Raw genomic sequence first — 12,932 nt, forward strand, 5'->3', positions numbered from 1 at the left:
TATTTATGTCAATTTACCTCAATATAAAAGTGAGGTCAGCGTGCCCAAAAATGTTGGAGGCACTCGCTTTTTCACTTGTACTGCACATCCGTCTCTCTTTGCAAGAACCAACAGTAGTCACCCATCATGCTTGGAGTGAATTTAGTCCACCATTTAGTCCACAAGTTTATTGTCCACCATTGGAGTCTGTGTCTGTAACACTTGTTTCCAAACAGTTTGCCAGACTGATGTTTATATAACAATTTTGACATCTTCTCTAAATCATTTTGAATAAAATCATCTGCTAAGCAAATAAATGTAAATGTAAATTTCAAACCAATTACACATCTCAGATACTGAAGAAAATGTGCACATTTCAAAATGAAGAGTGCTATGTTTAGCACTCCAAACATAATGATAGATTAATGAATAAATTTGCCTGTGAACAATAAATATTAATTCAAAAGCTAATCTTAAGAGGTAGTACTTTGTGTCAATTATGTTACATATAAACAGAATCAATTATAACAATCTATAGAAGTGTTTGACATATGAGCATGCTACAGTGAAACAGTGGCTTTGCATTTATTTGTAAATGACAGCCTCTGCGCAATCCCAGGTAAGTAACAATGGCAGCAGTTGTATCAGGTAAGCTCATCTCTTCTGCAGGGATGTCAGGGCTGGTGAGATAAAACAACAGAATGAAGATAATACATAATAATACATTTTACTTATAGAGTGCCTTTTTTCTAAACTCAAGATGCTTAAACATTTAAATTCAATGTATTATTATGAGGTGCACTTCTACATATGTGTTCTGTGTGCTGTGCAATAAGGTAGAAAGTTACTGTTAAGGTAAGCTTGGGCCAAGCCAGTTTTAAATATATATGTATGAAGGAGGGAGTAAAAAACATCTCTGGTCTTAACAGGAAGCCAATGAAGTGATTCAAGAATTGAACTTATAAGATAGTATGCCTTAATACTCTTGCTGTCATGATTGGAATCAACTATGGACTAACAACTGTACTACTTGAACAGTGTGACCAAAAAGCCAAGCAATGGTCAATTCTGTTTAGGCAAATTCATACATTTCTTTTTAACATAACATTTCAAGATCCTACTGCTTACGAAAACACCTTAATTTTACAACATTTCACAGCTGCAGAAAGCAGACTTTAGAAAGTGCAGAAATGTGACTATGAAATGTTAAATCCCTGTCAAAGACACCAATTTTTCAGTTATGACAAAATCTTCCTAAGTATTGCTTCAACTTGCAGGGGGTTAAATGGGTATTAGGGCCTTATCAGGAATGGTTTATAGATTTCTTTAAAATGAGACAAACAACCTGTATTCTGCTGTTTATAGTGCCTGTTCTATAATGAACACCATTCCAATATGAGGGCGGCACGGTGGCGCAGTGGGTAGTGCTGCTGCCTCGCAGTTGGGAGACCTGGGTTCACTTCCCGGGTCCTCCCTGCGTGGAGTTTGCATGTTCTCCCCGTGTCTGCGTGGGTTTCCTCCGGGCGCTCCGGTTTCCTCCCACAGTCCAAAGACATGCCGGTTAGGTGGATTGGCGATTCTAAATTGGCCCTAGTGTGTGCTTGGTGGGTGGGTGTGTTTGTGTGTGTCCTGCGGTGGGTTGGCACCCTGCCCGGGATTGGTTCCTGCCTTGTGCCCTGTGTTGGCTGGGATTGGCTCCAGCAGACCCCTGTGTTCGGATTCAGCGGGTTGGATAATGGATGGATGGATTCCAATATGAACTTCACATTTAACTTCCAATGCCTTAGTTACCAAGACATACAGCCTCCCTGAAAAAACTGATGTAAAGTGGGCTTTAGTTCAATTCTTTTTTTTTCTTAGGAGTTAGAAATATGCAGAATTAGTGTTAAAAATGTTACGAATGTTTTTTTCCTTGAAAGTTGTCGAAAGCATATACAGTATTAAAAGAAAAAATGTACATTTTATTAGTCAAATAATTCTGAATTTATAAACAGATACATATAATTCTACTTGTCACCACACATTACAAAATAATTAAAAGTGTATGTTGCTAGATCCAATGGTGATGAAACATGCAGCAGTATATGAAATAATGACATGGCAGACAGAAACTACTAAACAAAGCAAAGCAATAAGCAAACATTAAATACATAACTACATCAAATTAAAAATAAACCATCAAAACCAATGAATTGAGCAACAGAATGATCAGCAACATTGATTCGGTAATGCAGGTGATTACATAATGAATTCTTGCTCACAAGTCAAGTGGATGAATGACACTGTAAGTTAACAGTTTAATGAACCAGGGTAAAAACTATTTGTAGAATTAAATTTTTCAGTTACTTACTGGACGGCTGAGAGGAAAAAAGTTTGTTAGTGGAGTCTGTGTGATCTTTTCAGGCATCTCTGGTCATAAGTGTTTTGGATGGGTGAGAGTGTTTCTCCAGTGATATTCTGGCCCATTTTAACCATTGAGTGCAGTGCTATGCGGTCTACCACAGTGCAATTACCATATTGGACTATGTTGCATCTGTTCAGTATGCACTCCACTGTGCACTTGTTGATATTACTGAGGATCTCGGGAGACAGATTGACTTCCCTCAGACTTGCATCAAGTGCAAAATGGCTGCCACTGCCCGTAATTGCACAGAAAGTAGTCATTGCAATTATTCTAATCTAAACGGACAGTGGTCCTCCAGTAAATCACTTCACCGGCAGTGCTTGTTTGACTCTGAATGTTTGTGATCTGCAAGTTGTCACCCGCCCTGGCTTGAGGACTTCTGGCTTAACTGAGTGCCTACTAACTTCATATTATTTTCAAAACCACTTAATGCAATGCAGGATTGTGGGAGGCCAGAGCCTGTCCCAGGATTATCGGGCACAAGACTGGCATCATATCACTGTAAATCATATTATCAGTTCATCATATGTCCCACTCACACACGTACTGTACCAACGCTCTCAATGGGGCAATCTGGAATCATCAGATGTTTGGAGATATTGGGAGGAAAACCCACACGACCATGGGCATTACATGCAAACTCGAACTGAAGATGCTGGATGAGTTTGGTATAGATGTTAACCACCCAGTCACCCAATCATTAACATGAAATTGTTTTAATGTCAGGTAAATGTGCTAGGGGTCATGTCATTTTAAAATGTAGTTTATAAAACTATAAGTAATACATTTAAAAGTGTCCACTCATTTTCTCACGCAGTCCAGTTCTGGGGTGAGGGGAGCATTTGCCACAAGCTAGACACCATTAACTCAACTTAAAGCATGAAAAATGACTACTGCAAATATCGTCCGCACTTTTTTATCGCAACAAAACGTCGTTAAATGTCTGGACCGATTGAATCCATTCGCCTTCTTGTTGCGGCTCAATTGCCATATACAGCGGAATCATTTAGCAATTTCTATCAGTTATGTTTCACACTGTATTTATTGCCGTTTTCACATTAACAATAATATTGTGGTTCGCCTTTTGTTAATAAGCACGGAAACATTGATGTCATCACTGTTACAGATCTGTTCAGACAACAGCCTCACGGTTTTAAAGAAGTAACTTGAACAATATCAAATTTTACCGCGTACGATCCTGGACATTTCTGGCCCAATTGGCGTCCCATAGTTGTCTAACCTTTTCTGTCACGGTAGAATGGTTCATTCAAGCTGCAAACGAGACGTGGTGAGGCGACGCAATCCCGTGTTACGTCATTGAGCGGAACAGAACAGGGGGGTCCTGACTGTTGTTGTGAGCGCGTGTGTCTGTTTTTTTTTAGGTAGCCTCTGAAAATGCCCGCACGCTGTGCACTCTTTTTTTCAAGATGGCGTCGATGAGGGAGAGCGACACTGGCCTGTGGCTGCACAATAAGCTGGGATCCACGGACGAGCTATGGGCTCCTTCCAGCATCGCTTCCCTGCTCACCCCCTCTGTCATCGACAACATCCGCCTGTGCTTCTCTAGCTTATCACCCCCGGTGAAGCTTAAGCTTCTGTTAGGGATGCTGCACCTCCCGAGGCGGGCGGTAGACGAGGTGGGTTGGAGTGAGTGACAGAAAGAGAGCGAGAGATAGGTACAGTGAATGAGTGAGCGAGTGCGTGCGCTATATGGATCGAGACCGAATCGGCATGAACAGTTTTCAACTTGGACAGCCGTGCAGTCACAGCGCTTTCGGGCAAGGCAGAATTTAAGTGTGCGGGAAGTTTAGGGGATTCGTGCACAGAAAACCCGTAAAGTCAGCTCACCTGGTCGAAAGTTTTGATTATTGTTTGCAAACAAAAGTAAAAGTAAGGCTACCGAGCAAGTGCATCTTCTTGGTGTCTTCAAAAGTGAACATTTCTCGTTTTACGAGTACCTTCTTTATAAAAATCATTTCATGAACTAAACGAGCAGATGTCCAATTCATAGCGCACTCACTGCATTAGTTTCCGCCCACCACCCATGCTTACGATTCAATCTGAGTCCTTCGCAAGTTAGCACTGCTAAGCCAGTGTAAAACACGCCTGAGAGAGCTAAGGTGTTGGGGCCACTTGGTCATCTTCGCGTTATTTTCATTGCAGATAGCAGTCCGGTTTGGAATTACTGCTTTATGTCACTGATCCATTTCTGTACGTATAGTGTTGGAAATTACAACAAATGTTAAGTTTAGATTCGTGGAGCGTTCCCTTTTTACCGTGGTTTGTGATTTTTCTTTTTTCTGTGTTGATTTTTTGTAAGCTACTACTTGTAAGCTACTATGTCTGCATCGTTACTGTGTATTTATTTGTGTCTGCTTTAATAATGTAGTTTGACTTGTTTAAAAGTTTTAATTTGCCTGTGTTTGTCTGACGCACTGCAAGGTGGAGGCAATGGGTAGTGATGCTGCCCCATGGATGTAGTGGCCTACAACTGTCTAACATCCCGGCCATGCCTGTGTTGAATTTACATGTACTTCCCATGGCTGTGTATACGTATGATCCAAAGTTTGTCCAGTGTGGATGTGTGGTTGAGATTTCTCTGTGATGGACTGCCAACCCATCCAGTGTTGTTCATGCGCCTGACCCCATGATCTTAAATTGTTTTAAGTGTTTCTGGAAATGTTATTTCACCGTGACACTTATTCATAGTGAGTTACAAGTGAAATACTCTGTTTGCTGTATGGTATGCTTTTTTTAAATGAGTTGTTCAATTATATTTACTTCTTCTCCAGGCCATAAGGTCATTCTTGGTTCTGATGTTACATGCCATGTATTATACCCACAAGGTGGTTTATGTTTGATTCAACTGCGTGTTACATCTGTACTGCCATCTACATTTTTTCACTACTGTTTAATGCTGTCTATATGTCTGTATAGTTCTGTTTTGCACATTGTACATTAGGCTATTTGTCTGCTGTTCTTATTGTACATCGCCTTATTGTCGATATACTGTATACTTCCCTCCCCACTCTGCATCTGTGACACAAGAAAAAGTGTGTGTGACTGTAAAGATCTCTAATCTTGTCTAATACAGTGCATCCGGAAAGTATTCACAGCACATCACTTTTTCCACATTTTGTTATGTTACAGCCTTATTCCAAAATGGATTAGATTCATTTTTTCCTCAGAATTCTACACACAACACCACATAATGACAACGTGAAAAAAGTTTACTTGAAGTTTTTGCAAATTTATTAAAAATAAAAAAATTGAGAAAGCACATGTACATAAGTATTCACAGCCTTTGCCATGAAGCTCAAAATTGAGCTCAGGTGCATCCTGTTTCCCCTGATCATCCTGGAGATGTTTCTGCAGCTTCTTTGGAGTCCACCTGTGTTTCATTCAATCATTCAGTTGATTGGACATGATTTGGAAAGGTACACACCTGTCTATATAAGGTCCCACAGTTGACAGTTCATGTCAGAGCACAAACCAAGCATAAAGTCAAAGGAATTGTCTGTATACCTCCGAGACAGGATTGTCTTGAGGCACAAATCTGGGGAAGGTTACAGAAAAATTTCTGCTGCTTTGAAGGTCCTAATGAGCACAGTGGCCTCCATCATCCGTAAGTGGAAGAAGTTCGAAACCACCAGGACTCTTCCTAGAACTGGCCGGCCATCTAAACTGAGCGATCGGGGGAGACGGGCCTTAGTCAGGGAGGTGACCAAGAACCCGATGGTCACTCTGTCAGAGCTCCAGAGGTCCTCTGTGGAGAGAGGAGAACCTTCCAGAAGGACAACCATCTCTGCAGCAATCCGCCAATCAGACCTGTATGGTAGAGTAGCCAGACGGAAGCCACTCCTTAGTAAAAGGCACATGGCAGCCCGCCTGGAGTTTGCCAAAAGGCACCTGAAGGACTCTCAGACCATGAGAAAGAAAATTCTCTGGTCTGATGAGACAAAGATTGAACTCTTTGGTGTGAATGCCAGGCGTCACGTTTGGAGGAAACCAGGCACCGCTCATCACCAGGCCAATACCATCCCTACATTGAAGCATGGTGGTGGCAGCATCATGCTGTGGAGATGTTTTTCAGCGGCAGGGACTGGGAGACTAGTCGGGATAAAGGGAAAGATGACTGCAGCAATGTACAGAGACATCCTTGATGAAAACCTGCTCCAGAGCGCTTTTGACCTCAGACTGGGGCGACGGTTCATCTTTCAGCAGGACAACGACCCTAAGCACACAGCCAAGATATCAAAGGAGTGGCTTCAGGACAACTCTGTGAATGACCTTGAGTGGCCCAGACTTGAATCCGATTGAACATCTCTAGAGAGATCTTAAAATGGCTGTGCACCGACACTTCCCATCCAACCTGATGGAGCATGAGAGGTGCTGCAAAGAGGAATGGGTGAAACTGACCAAGGATAGGTGTGCCAAGCTTGTGGCATCATATTCAAAAAGACTTGAGGCTGTAATTGCTGCCAAAGGTGCATCAACAAAGTATTGAGCAAAGGCTGTGAATACTTATGTACATGTGATTTCTCAGTTTTTTTATTTTTAATTTGCAAAAACCTCAAGTAAACTTTTTTCACATTGTCATTATGGGGTGTTGTGTGTAGAATTCTGAGGAAAAAAATTAATTTAATCCATTTTGGAATAAGGCTGTAACATAACAAAATGTGGAAAAAGTGATGCGCTGTGAATACTTTCCGGATGCACTGTAAGAATAAACATTTGGTGTAAATATTTGGTAGTTTTATATTACAGATTCGATGAAAAGTAATTTTGCATAAACAATTTTTGTTTTCATACTAGACTGCTAGTATCGGTATTCTTCATCCAGATATGCTAAAAATTATTTCACCTTCTGAAGTGGCTCTTTGCTAACTTTCTATGGATGATAATAAATGAATACACCTGAGATGAATTCCCATTAGTTGTAAGTAAATGTCCTGACCAAAAGAAAACACATTGTGAGTTAATATGAATTAGTATTCATTTTGCTAACATTTGAACAAAAAGGTTAAGATGAAAGAAAAAAAATCACTTTGCTGTCCCAATATAAGCTAGAGTATTTTTCAGTTTCTTTGTTACACCTTGCCTGATGAAGGGGCCTTAGTGCCTTGAAAGCTTGCATTTGTAATCTATTTAGTTAGCCAATAAAAGGTAATTTTACCCTACTTTTTCCTGTATCAATCTATGGCTAACACGGTACAACACTCTACTGCTATGGATTGCTAGATTGACTGTATTTGGGGCAGTGTTATTTTAACAGTCTAATGTGTAGAAGCAAATAAAAAAGGCAAATAAAATGTTATGTTGTAAAAACTATTGAATATAAGTTAAGGATTGTTATGTTTAGACTATATGATACACTAGTGAGACCACTTCTGGAGTATTGTGTGCAGTTCTGTTCACAATGCTACAAAAAAAGACATAACAGCACTTGAAGCTGTGCAGAAGAGAGCAACTAGGTGCATCCTTAGAGTTAATGACATGCCATATTCTGACAGACTTAGAGGTTTAAACCTGTTTAGTTCCACACAGAGGAGACTGCATGGGATCTAATCCATGTTTTCAAAATCCTCAAAGGCATTGATAAAGCATTCTTTCAGTTTAAGATTGAATCACACACTGAAGCAAGGAAGCAGTTTTTTTTAACTTGAAGAGAGATGTGAACCTGGAACAAACTACTGAGCCATGTAGTTGGCAACCTTTATTAAGGGTCTGAATGACATTTGAGGGCAGCTTTCCCGTTAGTAAAATAAACAAGCTTGATAGACTAAATGATTTTCCCTTGTTTGTCAAATTTCTTACGAGTGGATATGTGGTAGCAGAAAAGAAAGTTTAATTAAAGATTGAAATCCTATCACTAGAAAAGCAGTGTAATGTGACCAAGCAACATAGTTAACCTGTACTCCAAAAGTTTAAATAAAGAAAATCTAAATAGAATTGTGCTTAAAAATGTAGGACTGTTGTATTTTTTTTTTATGATACTTAAGGTATTGTATAAACAGGAGCTTAATACAGTATAAAAAAGATTATTATATGGGGCAAAAAATTGCTTAGCAGTCCTTAGTTGTTCAGGATGAGTGTCATTTGTTTTAACATTTTTATTTACATGTTCCATTTCAGATGGCATTATTTATGGGTTTACATTGTGCTATTATATGATAGTTAATCTTTAATTTGTACAGTGAAGCTGTAGAAGTTGGCTGACCAGACGTCCTTTTTTTTTTTCCTGGACAGTCCCGTATTATGCACCCTGTCCTGGAATTTACCAAAATTGTCTGTTTGTCCTGTTTTTACCCAGTCAGTACGTGGAGAGAGAGCTGTCACTTACCCTGACTCTTCAATTTCACGTTTATTTTAAAAAGCACATGAATCCATGTGGCCCACCCTGCTCTTTGATTTCATGTGTATTTTTTACAAGGCACACACAACTTCACAGGGTACCATCTCTTTCCCCAACTCTCTCCCACCACGCTCTTTGATTTAGTTTGCATCCAGCTCACTCACTAGATTAATGAGTGGTGCCCCCATTTGAAACCCTGAAAATCTGGTCAGCCTATTTAGAAGTCATGTCATAAACTGGACTTAAGCTGAATTCAGCTTTATATTGAATTAGATTCATGTGTTGTGTTGTAGTTAGTTTACAATGCTTGTATTCTTCTCTTCTTATTTAAATTCTAAGGCATTTTTGTGTATGTTTTTGTTGCATGGTTTGAGACTGCTAAAGAGAGATGAGTATTGTGTAAGCAATAAACTGACCAAGTACTGTATGTTCTTGTGTGCTGTTGCTCTGAATTGTGATTGTAAATGGTTCCTTACTGTTTTCATCTTGAGTTCAACTCCATCTGCTATAGGTTTTGCTTTCATTCATTTTCCTTTTAATCATTCCATATGCCTAACATTATTTAGATTGTTGTTTGTTTAAACCTTGTTTGAAATCAATTATTCCTGCTATAATTATTGTTGACACTTAATTTTGAATTTTGCACATATGATTTGCTTCCATGTGCTTATTTACTGTGCAACTGCAGATATTGCTTGCCTAACAGTTATATCTTATATGTCAATTTATTTACATGAATATTTATTATTGTCTTTGAAAGATTCTTTTGATGCACCTGCCTTTGAAAGGTATTTGACAAAATAAAATACTTGGTTGATTTTGCAGTTACTGTTTTTGTCTGAACTTAAGTGTTTTGCAATGCTTTCCTCTACTCTGTAATATACCAGTGCCCATTATTTGTTAATTTTATTTTTAATTCTTTCTAGTAGTGGAGTATTTTTGAGTGTACAAACCTGCCGTGTACAAGAATATTTCTCCTGACTCATTAGCAAGTGTTTTATGCAACAAGACATCTGTCCTATGCATAGTCCCAGAGCTATCAAATAATTAATCAAGCAAGGCAGTATGTAGAAGGTCTTCCATTGACCAATTCTGTTTCCTGATTTAAATTCAATTAGGCATGACATTCAGTTGCTAAAAATGAGACTGAACTCAGAAACAACCTTAAATTAACAGCATCTACAGCTACACTTTTTGGAGTAAGCTCTCTCTTCATTGACATAAGTCAGGGTTACTACGTGAAAATAATTTTGTTTTTATCAAAAAGGTGCTGATTTAGTTAACTTTATTTTTCCTTATATCTTTTCTAGAGCTTTCAAATTAGCCAAAATTTAAGTTTTGAATATGCATATTAAAATATATTAAAACCTAAGTTAAACATTTGGGCTACTGAATATTATTTTGTATTTATACTTTTAATATTTTTAATTTTTCCTTAACGTGTGTTTGAAAACATTAAATACTAATGAATCATGCACTGTAGTTTGAAAAAGCATACTTGAAAACCTTGATGCGCCGATCAATTGGCCACCAATCTAAATTGTCCGATTTTCACTATAAAAGATATGGTCTGTGAATTGGCCAATCACAAAGGCTGATCATTTCAGCCCCTGCTTTTCTAAGCTTTATGGTAATTTAGTTGGAGTGGTCCTTTTCGCAAAGTATTTTGGTAGTTCAGTTAGTGCTTCCTGCTGCATTTATATAAAAAAATATTTAAAAAAAGCAAGTGTACTGCTAAAACAAGCCTCTAGATTCTTCTGTATAGCACAGAGCAAGAGGCAATTGGAGCATTAGCCTTTGTTAGTGATGAGCTGTACTGTTGATTTTCTTTTTGATTCAATACTGGGTGAGACTGAAGCCAGTGTTAACAATACTGATGCAGCCAGAGTGTCATCTTGCAAGAATTGTTAATCTTCTGTATAAAAAAAAAAAAAAAAAAATACAGTATGTATGGACATCAAAAAGTCACATTGTAAATCCCAAAGATCAGACTTCTTTGCTTGTTTATTAACAGAAATTATTAAACATACTCCGTTCTTGGAAACAATATGTGGAACAACAACAAGAGTTAGGGTTACGTTTTTTTCCTCGAAAAACATTGCATTTTTTGGCTCTTAAATGCCATTATTTTTTACTGTAAAACACTAAAAGTATGCAGTCAGAAGTGTAAAAAGTATAATAATGATGCAGATATCAAGCGAGCATCACTTCTGGATTCATCAGAATCACTTTCAGTTTTACTGTCCATTTCAGTTGCACTGCTTGAAGACAGATTCAGTTTAATTTCACTGCTGATGAGAGACTCCTCAACATCACTGCTTGTATCACTGTCAAGAGCGTACAACACTTGGGCTGCTGAAAACTTTTTTTATGAGAAGCCATTGTTACTAGGCATGCCAGCGGGTAAGAGGAGAAGACGCTCCTTTACCGTTGCCCAGTTAACACTCGGAACTACCACTATGCATTATAGATGTATATTTTATTAGTATGTATTTTAAGGAAAGTTTATTTTAGTATTTTATTTTCACTGAACAATAAGCCTACATAATTTCATTTTGTTAATAAAAATGAACAGTGAACACCTGTGATCTATAGTTTAATTATAAAAATAAAATTTAATAGAGGACATAAGGCTTCTGAGCATCTGATCATGCTTAGTGTAAAAAGTTTTTGAAAGGGATAAAGTGGAAAAAAAATTCAGAATCGGCCAAACAAGTAACATGAAATCAGTGATCGGTTTCAGCCTTACAAAAACCTGATTGGAACATGCCTACCCTTCACAATAACTAGTAGTGAACACACACCTGTAGTGACTTAATCAAAGAGAATGCAGCACCAGTGACACATCTCACTGCCATAAGAAACCCAGACACAAATGCTGTTTTTGTCAGCTATGCTTCTTTTTGCACCTGGTGGTCAGTAGTAGTATTGTGACTTTCTATCTCCGTTTTATATAAATTGACGTACTGTGAGCCTGTACGTTTCACAAATGGACCCCAACTTAATTTATTTAATGTATTTTAATGATCTGTAAGTAATTCCTTCACATTGTAATCATTTACTTAGCAGATGGCTCTGTTCTCAGTATGTTAGAAAAGTTCTATAAAAATTAATCTGTTTAATCAGGAAGCTACAAATTATAGCCTGCATTCATTTGGAATTCACCAGCACTTACAAAGACAGTGTATGGAAGACAGTGTAGTTACTATACAGTCTACAGAAGAATGACTCTAGACAGAACAGATCTGTGGCACTAGGAATTTGGAGTTCCAGTTTCATAGTGTGGTTACATATCAGCCTACATTTCATAATTTCATCAAGAGTCATGATGCGTTCCTTAAATTTTCTCTTCAACAAATCTTCCTTTCCACTGCACATATTCTTGGAGGAATCTGTATGGGTCTTTAGGTAACTAAAGTTTCAAAAACTAAATCAATTCATAGAAAAGTATCCATTTGTATCAAGTTGTTTTCACCTGTAACAGGATGAAGGAAAGCCAGACCCTGCCTCTGTAGCAGTAGTTGCAACTCAAGAATTAAGCCTAGACAGAGATGCAATTCCATTGTAGAATAAACTTTTATCAGATTGTCCATTTTGCAGCACTGGGCAAGATCCAACCTTTGGTGGGGAAAAGTGCAATGTAAGGCACATTCACACACTTCTGCATTCATTTATAGGCACAGTTTAAAGACACCGGTTAGCATGAGGTAGTCTACAAATTCAGTACATGGGCACAAACTACCCTCAGACAGTAGCTAGAACAAAATTCAGACCTATATCCCTAGACCTATGAGGCAGCACCATGCCATCAAAGCCCAAAATAAAAAACTTTGTGAGGTAATACTGTTCACATAGCAGTGATGTCAATGATGCATATAAGGTTTTTTAGCAAAGATTCTCAACATCATGTATGTGCTTTGCTAGTTTGTTATTGTATGCATTTTTGTGTGTTGGTCATTTTTTGTGCATTCTGCAGCTCATCTACTTGTATATCGATGAGTGAATGTATGATGCAGCTTTCTATAATAATCCTAACCTGAATCAAAAAAGTGCAGCTGTGTAAAGATTGCTTTAATCCCATAGATATTTTGTATTGGCTAGAAGCAAAGCAAACATTTCAGTATAAAGTGTATGGGCAAGTGGATTTGTTGTTCATTCAGACATGCTGATGAAGAAACTCTTGTTCTGGGTTCA

At 38.2% G+C, this 12,932-nt stretch overlaps 1 protein-coding gene and 1 long non-coding RNA gene across 2 annotated transcripts in view; one reads left to right on the plus strand and one right to left on the minus strand.

Annotated features, from left to right (window-relative positions):
* Positions 1-540: 540 nt before the first annotated feature.
* LOC127527963 (uncharacterized) lies at positions 541-3,707 on the minus strand. Its single transcript, XR_007935157.1, has 2 exons — positions 3,571-3,707; positions 541-659 (listed from the first exon to the last, which is right to left on the minus strand). It is a non-coding gene; the product is annotated as an uncharacterized LOC127527963 (long non-coding RNA).
* The window catches only part of nelfa (negative elongation factor complex member A), a 44,070-nt gene continuing 34,785 nt past the window's right edge, over positions 3,648-12,932 (plus strand). Inside the window, exon 1 of the mRNA XM_028801643.2 lies at positions 3,648-4,020. Within this exon, the coding sequence (XP_028657476.2) occupies positions 3,811-4,020 (210 nt within the window). The 5' untranslated portion in view covers positions 3,648-3,810. The remainder of the gene's footprint in view (positions 4,021-12,932) is intronic.

Source organism: Erpetoichthys calabaricus, chromosome 5 (assembly GCF_900747795.2).
Source record: "Erpetoichthys calabaricus chromosome 5, fErpCal1.3, whole genome shotgun sequence".
Classification (NCBI taxonomy): Eukaryota; Metazoa; Chordata; class Cladistia; order Polypteriformes; family Polypteridae; genus Erpetoichthys; species Erpetoichthys calabaricus.